We start from the raw sequence: 12,772 nt of genomic DNA on the forward strand, positions 1-12,772 counted from the left end.
GTGGGGACGTTAGCAACAAACTATCATGTGACTATTCAAGAAGAGGAAGAGAGAAAACTAGACAGTGAACAGTGACATTTCCTTATTGGGAAATAGTGAAACAAGTGGTAGATGGTGGTGTAGTGTCTCCTCTGATACAATAATAACAAAATGTTGGTCCAGCAACTGGAATCACGAATGTGTGTAACGAATGTGTGCAGCCCCCAATGCCATACACAAAAGGAAACAAGAAGACTTGTTGGGCATCTCAGCCCAGTTGAGTCTATAGGTCAATAATTTGAAGTAAGACCTATCAGTGTGGTTGTGGTTTTCCTCAAGCGTGAGCGTCAGTGTTTCTCCCCAGGTGCTGCTAGTGGTGGAGAGAGGGACAAAGCTGTTTCACACGTACAGTGGGGTTTGCCAGAATGAATATGAAGAAAACTTACACTTTCTTTTTGACAGAGGACAGAGCTACTCAGTCCTTACTCAATAAGTTGATCAGAAGTAACCTTGTGGACAACACAAACCAAGTGGAAGTCCGGCAGCGGGATCCGAACTCTCCTCTCTACTCAGTGAAGTCCTTTGAGGAGCTTCGGCTGTGAGTATAAATTCATTGCTTTGAATTATTTCTTGCCTCTCCCTACTTATAAAGATTAGCATCTTAGAGATCATGAGGGAATTTTTCTTTTCACTTTCACCTTAAATCTGAATGTATTTACTTTGACTAGTTGATAATTCACATAATTCAAAAGGTATGAAAAAGTCTATAGTGGTAGTTGATAATTTCCCACTTATACTTCTCGTGATTACCCAGTTCTCTTTGTAGGAATTAAAACTTTTTTTTTTTTTTATTTAAAATTGGTTTAGAAAATAAGATTTCAGGGATATATTGTAGGGATTTTTAAATGCCACAGATTTATTCATCATAGCTGAAAGTCTTTTTTCTTTTATGCTCTTAGAACTTTCAATAAAATATTCGGTGACAGGTGATTTCTGGATGTCAGGAACATTTCTTATTAGGTAAGCTCTTTTGCTAGACTTTAGGGTTAAAAGGTATTTAAAACAGTATCTCTGCTCTTATAAAATCTGTCAAAAGAATCTTTAGGATTCCTACAGTGGAAGCCATTCTTCAACATCCTAGAATTAAAAAAAAAAAAAATCCCAACCTAGAAGTAAGCCTTAAGGAAACACATTCATATTGTTATGCAAAAGGTGGCTTCTCATGTGTTATTATTTCAAAGTCAGAAAATTAAGAGAGGTCTTACTAAGGTGGTTCTTCCCTCTTCCCTCACTGCCCTGTAAGTTAGTAAAGAGTAAAGAGATGGTTATAGAGCATCGGCTTATGTACCCACCACTATACTGGGTGTTATGAGTAACATAAGATATAGCTAATATTCTTGCTTGCTTCCAGGACTCTACTCATAAGACAAAATATTTGGTGAATACAAAAGTGGTAGAATAAATTCAATCTTCATTCAGCAAAATCTCTATATAATAGGTTCACTGTAGGCAAATAGGGCCCACTTTCCAGCCAGCTATTTCCATTGCTTTATATATGTATATACACATACTGATTTAACCCTGAGATCTTGCACATTCACTGTTTCACTACTCCCAACTTTTTCATTCTCTTAAAATTTTTAGATAGTGAGGTAGAGGAGACAGACACCACAGCACCTTACTACCACCCATGGAGCTCCCACCAAGCCATGGTGCTTACCCCACGTGTTGTGAGGGCTAAAATCTAGGACCTGGTACATGGTAAGGCATGCGCTTTACCAGGTGATTTACCTATTTGCCCAAGAGACATTTAAACTGGAGAATTAATGAAAAGCATATTGTTGTAATGAACATTTGTTAATGAACTTGTTATTGAAGTTAACAACTCGGAACAGTTTTTTTTCTTTTTAAGTGTTGCACTTTATGTTTTCATAAAATTATATTTTCTATGTGTGTTTCTTCTGCCAAGGGCTTTACTTATTTTAATAAATTTATTTTATATTCATTTTGTATTGTTTACCAGAGCACTGTTCAGCTCTGGCTTATAGTGGTGCAGGGGCTTGAACCGGGGACTATGGAGCCTTAGTTATGAGAGTCTCTTTGTATAACCATTATGCTATCTACCCCCTCCCCCAAGGGCATTATGTATCAAATTGATTGGGTTGTCAGAAAGTCATGTGTATTTTGCATAGGAAAACACATCATGACTTTTCTTCTTCCTTTCTTTCTCTCTCTTTTTTTTTTTTTTGCCTCCAGGGTTACTGTTGGGGCTCAGTGCCTGCACTTGAATCCACTCCTCCTAATGGCCATTTTTCCCTTTTGTCGCCCTTGTTGTTTATTGTTGTTGTTATTGCTGTCGTTGTTGGATAGGACAGTGAGAAATCGAGAGAGGAAGGGAGAACACAGAGGGAGAGAGAAAGATACCTGTAGACCTGCTTCATGGCTTGTGAAGCGACCCCCCTGCAGGTGGGGAGCCAGGGTCTGGAGTGCTACTGCCTGACCCCCTTTTTTCTTTTTTAAGATTTTATTTATTTATTCATGAGAAAGATAGGAGGAAAGAGAAAGAATCAGATGTCACTCTTGTACATGTGCTACTGGGGATTTAATTTGGGACCTCATGCTTGATAGTTCAGTACTTTATCTACTACACCACCTCCTGGACTTTTCCGACGACCCAACATCATCTCTGCTTCTGATATAGTTGAAGAACTATATCAGAGCATCTAAATGTGCTTTGTTGTTTCTGAACTGATAGTTTGGTTTTCTAATTATCACTGTTTTTAAATTTTTTTAAAAAAATTCCTTTCAGTAAAACAGGCTTGCACTATCAAGTCAACCAGAAATGAATTCTTCTCTTTGAAAAGAAAATTCCCGGGAGTCGGGCTGTAGCGCAGCGGGTTAAGCGCAGGTGGCGCAAAGCACAAGGACCGGCATAAGGATCCCGGTTCGAACCCCGGCTCCCCACCTGCAGGGGAGTTGCTTCACAGGCAGTGAAGCAGGTCTGCAGGTGTCTATCTTTCTCTCCTCCTCTCTGTCTTCCCCTCCTCTCTCCATTTCTCTCTGTCCTATCCAACAACAACAACAATAATAACTACAACAATAAAACAACAAGGGCAACAAAAGGGAATAAATAAATAAAAATAAATATTAAAAAAAAGATTAAAAAAAAAGAAAAAAGAAAATTCCCTCTCAGATTTAGTTGCTGGTAGCCAATGGAAACAATAAATCTAGCTCTACTAATGTACTGTGTCTCCTTTATGCATAAAAATAAAATTAATCTTCAAAATAAGAGGGAAATAATGAGCCTACTGGAATGTCTTATATCACTTAGATTCTCATTCAGTAGTAACTTTGTTTCCTTGGCGATCAAATAACACTGCTAAACTTCCAAAAAAAAAAAACTTTTTCAAATTTCCTTGTGTCAGACAGCTGCCATATACCAGAAGAAATTGTCTTCTAGAGAACCTATTAAACTCAAAAGAAGGCTAAAAGGACAGAAGTCTTGAACTGATTTTTTTAAAAGACAATCCGATGTGATTTCTTTTTTTTTTTTCTCCCCTAAGTGGGGACTTAACCTATGCAGTTTCACAGTTCTTAGGCTGACCTTTCATTCAAATTGAAGGAGAGGAAGAGAGTTTCACTGTATGTCAGTTACTAGAAACTGAATGAACCAATTTTCTTACCTCTTGATTGTCCCATATATGTAAAGTTGACTTTAGAAAAACAATGGAACATAAAATGAGTATAGTTTAGGGTCAAGGAGATTGCACATAGCAGACTTTCATATCTGAGGCTTTGAGCTCCCAGGTTCAATCAGCTAAAGCTGAGCAGAACTCTGATTTAAAAAAAAAAAATTGCTGTAGTTCCATTTAACCACTGCATTGAGAAATGAAAGCTGAATCTCGGTCCCTAAATGGAATTCTTTTTTCTTAATTTTTATATATTCCCTTTTGTTGCCCTTGTTGTTTTTTATTGTTGTTATTATTGTTGTTGTTATTGATGTCATTGTCATTGTTGGATAGGACAGAGAGAAATGGAGAGAGGTGGGAAAGACAGAAGGGGGGGAGAAAATGAGAGACACCTGCAGACCTGCTTCACCACCTGTGAAGCTACTCCCCTGCAGGTGGGGAGCCAGGGGCTCGAACTGGGATCCTTACGCCAGTCCTTGCACTTTGCACCACCTGCGCTTAACCCGCTGTGCTACCTACTGCCGACTCCCCCTAAATGGAATTTATATCTTAGCACTGTATTAAGCAATGCTTTTTTTTTTAGATATGTCTTTTATAATTTATTTTATGCTGTGAATTAATAAATACCACTCTGGTAGTAACCAGGAAACATTTGTCATCCAAAGCAATAATATTTGTGAATCTACATGAAGTTCTCCTGGAGAGGAAACTAGTCTGTATTTTATGAGTTGCATAATACTTACAGATTAACATTAGTATGGAAAGATAGTGTTTTGCTTTGTTTTAGATAGACTTTCTTAAGGCAAAAGAAAATATAAGAGGAAGCACTGTTCTTTGCTAAATTTTGGGAAAGACAAAATTCTGAGTTATTTAAAAGATTTATTTGTTTATTATGACATGAAAGAGGCAGAGGGAGATAGAACTAACACTATTCAGTTGTGGCATAAGGTGGTTCCTGGGATTGAATTTGCAGCTTGGGAGCCTGTAAGTTGATGCTGTAATAGACTGAGCTGTCACCCTAACTCAAGTCCTCTAGATCTTTTAAATGATATTAATAACTAAGAATTATCCTTTCTGTTGCTGACCTAGGAAACCACAGCTTCTCCAGGGAGTTTATGCCATGGGCTTCAATCGACCATCCAAGATACAAGAGAATGCATTGCCCATGATGCTTGCAGAGCCGTGAGTAAAAAAATCCTGGGTGTGCCTCTACAGAATTTAGCTTCTTTCACCGACAGCTTTTCTTTCTCTTTTCTCTTTATTTCTTCCCCCAATCTATTTTCTAAGCATTATTTATTATTATTTTTTTTTTCTAAAGCACTGCTCAGCTCTGGTTTATGGTGGTACTTGGGATTAAACCTGGGAATTTGGAGCCTCAAGCATGAATTTCTCTTTACATAACCATTATGCTATCTACCCCTGCTGGGTTTTTATTTTTACTATTGTCACAGTGTTATCACTGGAGTTTGGTGCCTGCATAATAAACTCACTGTTTCCAGCATCCTTTTTTTTTTTTTTTTCTTTGATGGAGAAATTAAGAGGAAAGGAGAGGGAAAAAAAAACTTGCTTGACTGTTTCACTGCTCATGAAGCTTAGGCGGACTGGAACTTGAACTTGGACCCTTGCACATGGTAACGTGTGGTCTACCCAGTATGCCACTGCCCAGCCTCTCACCAGAAGCCTTTCTTGTTGCTGAAAACAAGACAGGCCATTTGGGGTAATTCTTTAGGGAAACAGCTTGGACAAGTGCAGAGTCAAATAGAATTCAATAGAGTGTCTCTTTTGTTATGTTGGCAGTGAGCCTTACACATGCACAATCTTGTTATTCCCAGGCCATGCCCCCTTCCCCCTCTTTTTAATAGAAAGGCAGTGTTTGGGGCCAGATGGTGGCACACCTGGTTTAGCACACACAGTAAGTACAGTGTGCAAGGACCCAGGTTCAAGCCCCTAGCCTCCACCTGCAGGAGGAAAGCTTCACGAGTGATGAAGCAAGGCTGCAGTTGTCTCTCTCCAACTCTATCTCCCCTTCTCCTCTCAATTTCTCTCTGTCTCTATCCAATAATAAAGAAAGAAAGAAAGAAAGAAAGAAAGAAAGAAAGAAAGAAAGAAAGAAAGAAAGAAAGAAAAGCAGTACAAACAGAGGAAGGGAGAGATCATGGTTTCCTCTAGTGCTGTGGTACTCCCATGTGTCACCAGGGTCAAACCCAGGCCATGTACATGAGAGAGCTGAGTGCAGTTTCTGCCTTTCCCACAGAACAATAGAAACTGATAGAAAAAGTGGGTGCTGGGGAGCCAGGCTGTGGCACACCAGGTTAAGCACACATAGTATGAAGTGCAAAGACCCGTGCAAGGATCCCAGTTCAAGCCCCTGGCTCCCAACCTGCAGGGTTGTGCTTCAGAAGCTGTAAAGCATGTCTGCAGGTGTTTTTCTCCCTCTCTATTTTTCCCTCCCCTCTCAATTTCTCTTTGTCCAATAACAACAACAACAACAACAACAATAATAGCAACAATGGTCACAGGAGCAGTGGATTTGTAGTGCTGGCACCGAGCCCCATTGATAACCCTGGAGGCAAAAAAAAAGTGGGTGACGTTATATTGTGCAAATTTTATAATTGTTTTTTTAGGATTATTCTGAATTGTTTGAGCTTTTCATGAATGGGGTGATGAGCAATATGAAGAACATTCTTCTTTTTTTAATTAATTTATTTTCCCTTTTGTTGCCTTTGTTGTTTTTTATTGTTGTTGTAGTTATTGGTGTCGTCATTGTTAGATAGGTCAGAGAGAAATGGAGAGGGGAAGATGGGGGCGGGGGGAGAAAGACACCTGCAGACCTGCTTCACCACCTGTGAAGCCACACCCCTGCAGGTGGGGAGCTGGGGGCTCAAACCGGGATCCCTATGCTGGTCCTTGCGCTTCACAAAAAAACATTCTGTAAAATTATCCTACCAAAAGATAAACCATCATTAATCTAGTTGATGACTAAACACCCCATACCACCATGCCTCATGAAATCCTGTCTTTTCACACTTTGCATTTCCCACCAATGCACCAAAGTAAGTCTCCTCTTGATATTGGCCATTATTCTCTCATATCTTTGTACTTCTGCTACACAGCTATATATTCCTGGGTAGTTCACAATATATATGCATGTACCTGTATGGGGTTGTCAAAAAGGTCATTTGCATTTTTGCATAGAAGAATAACTTTTTTCAGAGAGAGAGAGAGAGAGAAAGACACTGTAGCACTGAAGTTTCCTCTAGTGTGGCAAGTAAGCGTATCACTCAAGTGAGCAATCTTGCTAGCCCTTTTTATATTTTTATTTTTTGACCAGAGCACTGTTGAGCTATGTCCATTGGTGGAGTCTGGGTTCAAACTGGGGATCTCTCACATTCTATTTCTCTGGCACTACCTCATATATTTTATCTTTTGTGGTGCCTAGACTTCATGTGTGGGCAGAAAGACAGAGAGTGCGAAAGAGACCACAGCACTAAACCTTCCTTCAATACAGTGGGGCTCAAACCTTGGTCGCACACATGGCAAAGCAGTACACTATATTAGTGAGCTATCTTGCCAGCCCAGTTACTTTTCTCTCTCTCTCTCTCTCTCTTATTTCTTCTTCTTTATTTTATTATTATTATTATTATTATTATTTTTAACAGCTCTGCTCAGCTCTGGCTTATGGTGGTACAGGGGATTAAACCTGGCAACTTAAAACTTCAGGCATGCAATTTTTTTTTTTTTATTTATAAAATGGAAATGTTGACAAGACTACAGGATGAGAGGGCTACATTTCCACACAATGCCCCCCCCCCCAAACTCCATATCCAATCCCCTCTCTTAATAGCTTCCCTTTTCTTTATCCCTCTGGGAGTATGGACCCAGGATCATTGTGGGGTACAGAAAGGTCTGGCTTCTGTAATTGCTGCTCTGCTGAACATGGGCATTGGCAGGTCGATCCATACTCCCAGCCTATGTTTCTCTTTCCCTAGTGGGGGAGGGATCTGGGGAGGCGGGGTTCCAAGACATTGAGTATGGTGGGGTCATCTGCCCAAAGAAGTTGGGTTGGCACACCTGGCTGGGCACACATGTTACAATGCGCAAGGGCCGGGGTTCAAGCCCCCGGTCCCCACCTGCAGGGGGGAAAGCTTTATGAGTGGTGAAGCAATGCTGCAGAGATCTCTCTATGTCTCTCACTATCATTCCCTTCCTTCTTGATTTCTGGCTGCCTCTATTCAGTAAATAAAGATAATAAAATTTTTTTTTTAAATTGAAAAAAAAGAAGTTGGGTTGGCATCATGGTATCATCTGGCATCTGGTGGCTGAGATTCCTAGGTTGAAAGCAGCTTCCTTACAGAGGGCATGCAAATCTTTTAACCATTATGCTATTTCATTCCCCTATTTTTCTTTTTTTTTTTTAAATTTTTTTTTAATATTTATTTTATTTATTTATTCCCTTTTGTTGCCCTTGTTTTTTTTTTGTTGTTGTTGTTGTAGCTATTATTGTTGTTGTCGTTGTTGGATAGGACAGAGAGAAATGGAGAGAAGAGGGGAAGACAGAGAGGAGGAGAGAAACATAGACACCTACAGACCTGCTTCACCGCCTGTGAAGCGACTCCCCTGCAGGTGGGGAGCCGGGGTTCAAACCGGGATCCTTATGCCGGTCCTTGTGCTTTGCGCCACCTGCGCTTAACCCGCTGCGCTACAGCCCGACTCCCTATTTTTCTTTTTTTAATGACAGAATTGTCAATGATAACAGAATACATTAATGAAGTAAGAGTTCCCTCTGAAGCATCTGTCTGACTTGGACTTTTGCATTTTCCATAAATATGGGAAAAGGGAGTACACAGAAAGAGCCAGTTTCCTAGAGATACTATGAGTATTCAAGCACATATATTCATAGTCTTAATTTTTTTAAAGATTTATTTTTATTTATATTAGAGTTTCATGTTGAAAAAGGGGTCAGGTATGAGAATTCTTTTTTTTTATATATTTATTTTATTTATTCCCTTTTGTTGCCCTTGTTGTTTTTTTATTGTCGTAGTTATTATTGTTGTTGTTGTTGGATAGGACAGAGAGAAATGGAGAGAGCGAGGGGAAGACAGAGAGGAGGAGAGAAAGATAGACACCTGCAGACCTGCTTCACCGCCTGTGAAGCGAGTCCCCTGCAGGTGGGGAGCCGGGGTTCGAACCGGGATCCTTATGCCGGTCCTTGTGCTTTGCGCCACCTGCTCTTAGCCCGCTGCACTACGGCTATGAGAATTCTTAAGCCTTCTAGTTGAGTTATCTTCCTTGCCACCATAGTCTTAATTTCTTTTTTATGAGGGAGATGGATTAATTAATTAATTTACTTACTTTTTGAAACTGAGGCCTCACGCATACATGGTTTCACCTTTCCTGGACACCTTTTCACTCAGAGTCAGAGAGAGGAAGAGACATGGAAGCACCTTCCATATGATGCCAAGGTTTGCACACTGACCATGATCTTAGCATGACTCATACCCTACCCATGAGCTAACTCTCTGGCCCCTGTAATCTTAATTTCATCAGGGCTCATGGGGTATAAAGTAGGGCACTCTAGCTGGAGGATATCTCATCTAAACCAATCATGGTGTTCCTCAGTATTTAATCATTTTTTTAAACATCATATAAAAAGTTATCACTGTACTTGATACAGAAAACTTAGGTCAGTGAATAAATCACCAAGGGAAAAAAATCTGCATTCCTACAACCCATAATAAAAAATTTTGATGGGGGGGCTAGTAGTGCAGTGGGTTAAGCATGGTGCAAAGACAAGCATAAGAATCCCGGTTTGAGCTCCCCACCTGCAGGGGGGTCACTTCACAGGTGGTGAAGCAGGTCTGCAGGTGTCTTTCTCTCCCCCTCTGTCTTCCCCATCTCTCTTGATTTCTCTATTCCTACCCAACAGCAACAACGACGAGAAACAACAAGGAAAACAAAAAGGAAAAAAAGGCCTCCAGGAGCAATGGATTTGTAGTGCCAGCACTGAGCCCCAGCAAAACCCCTGGAGGCAAAAAACAAAAAACATTTTTGACAAGGGCCAGTTGGTGGTACATCTGGTTAAGTGCACACATTACAACGCACAAGGACCTAGGTTCAAGCCCCTGGTCCCCACCTATAGTGGGGAAAGCTTCACAAGTGGTGAAGCAGGGCTGCAGCTATCTCTGTCTCTCTTCCTCTCTAACCTTCCCCTCTCAATTTTTCTCTGTCTCTATTCGATAATAAATAAATAAGAATTTTTTTTTTTTTAAAAAAAGAACATTTTGACGCTACTGTGTTTAACCATTGTTGTTTTTCTTTTTTTGTTCTTCATTGATCCAGCCCACAGAACTTGATTGCCCAGTCTCAGTCAGGTACTGGTAAAACAGCTGCTTTCGTTCTGGCCATGCTTAGCAGAGTGGAGCCAGCAGAGAGATATCCGCAGGTGAGGAGTGGAGAATACTGGGGACCCTGGATTGCCTGCCAAGGAAGGGCAGTACCATGTGGTGGGGAATTATTATTAACAGTGCCCTGAAGAGAGTCTGAAATTCTAACCCAGCTGTAGTTTAAGCAGAGCAGGCTGTTTACAGCACCTTCTCCTACATAGAATTTACTCAGAAAAAAACCAGCTTTAAACTGTGGCTTCTGAAGTCATCTACCAAGCCAGGCTTCCTGTGAAGGCTTTGGTCTGTAGTAGAGAAGTGGGTCTGCTGAAGGAGAATGTAGTTCCTTGCAGAGTTAAAGTGTACATGACATCAGTGTATTGGTTGCTTTATAGACTCTTCTCCATTACTAAAATGCTCTCCTGAACTCATCCTTTATGATTTCTTGTCAGTGTCTGTGTCTTTCCCCAACATATGAACTGGCACTTCAGACAGGAAAAGTGATTGAGCAGATGGGCAAATATCATCCAGAACTGAAGCTTGCTTATGCTGTTCGAGGCAATAAATGTGAGTATAAAGGGTGAGATATAAGCCGTGCGCTTAGATGGGTAGTTAGGTGTTCAAAGTTTGAAGACATGATGATGACAGTATTCAGCTCTTCTTTTTTCTTTTTATTTATTTATTTATTTTACCAGAGCAGTGCTCAGCTCTGGCTTATGGTGGTGCAGGGGATTGAACCTAGGACTTGGAGCCTCAGGCATGATAGTCTCTTTGCATAACCATTATGCTACCTACCCTCACCCCAGTATTCAGCTTTTCTAGTTCAGTCTGTTCTCAGCCCAACTGCATTTAGCAAGTTGCTTTTGGTAAGTTAATAATTTGGTATACAAACTCTTCTCCAACTATTTTTTATATGTTTATTTATTTTCCCTTTTGTTGCCCTTATTTTTTATTGTTATTGATGTTGTCATTGTTAGATAAGACAGAGAGAAATGGAGAGAGGAGGGGAAGACAGAGGGGGAGAGAAAGAGAGACATCTGCAGACCTGTTTCACCGCTTGTGAAGCGACTCCCTTGCAGGTGGGGAGCCTGGGGCTTGAACCAGGATCTTTATGCCAGTCCTTGCACTTTGCGCCACATGCACTTAACTCGCTGCACTACTGCCCGACTCCCTCTCCAACTACTTTTTATTAGTGATTTAATATTGATTAACAAAATTATAAGGTAACAGGGCTATAATTCCATACCTTTCCCACACCAGAGTTCTGTGTCCCCATTTCCTCCACTGGAAACTACATTAGTTCTTCCAAGATCACAGATATGGATTGACTATTCTTTCTTTTTCTTTTTTTTAAATTATCTTTATTGGATAGAGACAGCTAAAAATCAAGAGGGGAGGGGGGGAAAGAGAGGGAGAGAAACAGAGAGACACCTGCAGCACTGCTTCACCACTCGCAAAGCTTTCCCCTTGCAGGTGGGGACCCTGGTCCTTGCACACTATAACATGTGCGCTCAACCAGGTGCGCCACCACCTGGTCCCTTGACTATTATTTCTATAACTGTCTATCTATATTGATAAATATTTGCCCATTTTTCCCTATGATCCTGTCTTCTCTTCCTTTCTAAGTTGTACCTACTACTTCTGAGTCTCCTTCCTATTCCCCTTCCCACACCCCTACACCCTACTCCCTCTTCTCTCTCTGGGTCCTGATGGAATTGGAGTTCAGAGCCCTCTGATCATCTTCTGCTAACATTTACTCCTCTGGAAATATGGACTTTTTTTTTTTTAAAGAATTTGGCAATGCTAAGTCATTTCTGTTCTTATGTTTTAAATAAGGATACTTATTCATTTAACCAGAGCACTGCTCTGCTCTGGCTTATGACCATGCAGGGGATTGAACCTGAGACTTTGGAACCTCAGGCATGAGAGTCTCTTTGCATAACCATTATACTATTTACTTCTGCCCTAGACCAAAATTCTTTATGGGATGCAGAAGGTAGAAAATCTGACTTGGGGCCGGGTGGTGGCGCACCTGGTTGAGTGCATGTTATAATGCACAAGGACCTAGGTTCGAGTCCCCGGTCCCCACCTGCAGGGGGAAAGCTTCACGAGTGGTAAAGCAGTGCTGCAGGTATCTCTCTTCCTCTCTGTCCCCCCTTCCCTCTTGATTTCTGGCTGACTATCCAATAAATAAATATAGTAAAAAAATTAAAAAAAAAAAGAAAATCTGACTTTTGTAATGGCTTCTTTGCTAGACATGGTTGTTGGCAGGTCAATCCATAGTCCCAGCACCCCCGTTTTTTTTTTAATGCTACAATGTATTTTGCAGATTGTTCCATATTGATTCCTGAACTGCCTGATTCTTTTATTGTTGTACTCCAGTAGATATAGTTTGCTGAGTTAACTTTTGAGCTATTGATGTCCTTTGTGCATATATATGCACATGTTTGACACATATTAATATGCCTAAAGAATTCATTCCTAATGGGGGCCAGGTGGTGGTGCACCTGGTTGTTACATGTTACAGTGCACAAATACCCAGGTTCAAGTCCCTGGTCCCCACCTGCAGGGGGAAAAGCTTTATGAGTGGTGAAGCAGTGCTGCAGGTGTCTCTCTATCCCTTTTTCTCTCTACCCCCCTTCCCTCTTGATTTCTGGCTGTCTCCATCCAATAAATAAAAGATAATAAAAAAAATAAAAAAATAAAAGAATTCATTCCTAATAA

General features: G+C 40.7%; 1 protein-coding gene across 2 annotated transcripts in view; it reads left to right on the forward strand.

Moving 5' to 3' along the window:
- The window catches only part of LOC103116714 (ATP-dependent RNA helicase DDX19A), a 35,247-nt gene that overhangs the window by 15,043 nt on the left and 7,432 nt on the right, over positions 1-12,772 (forward strand). Inside the window, exons 4-7 of one of the 2 annotated variants that reach the window (XM_007526665.3) lie at positions 442-577; positions 4,758-4,850; positions 10,008-10,110; positions 10,501-10,615. In XM_007526665.3, the coding sequence (XP_007526727.1) occupies positions 442-577; positions 4,758-4,850; positions 10,008-10,110; positions 10,501-10,615 (447 nt within the window). Of the gene's footprint in view, positions 1-441; positions 578-958; positions 1,000-4,757; positions 4,851-10,007; positions 10,111-10,500; positions 10,616-12,772 lie in introns of those variants that run through there. The other variant, XM_007526668.3, reaches the window with a different exon arrangement.

This window comes from Erinaceus europaeus, chromosome 2, assembly GCF_950295315.1.
Source record: "Erinaceus europaeus chromosome 2, mEriEur2.1, whole genome shotgun sequence".
In the NCBI taxonomy this organism is placed as follows: domain Eukaryota; kingdom Metazoa; phylum Chordata; class Mammalia; order Eulipotyphla; family Erinaceidae; genus Erinaceus; species Erinaceus europaeus.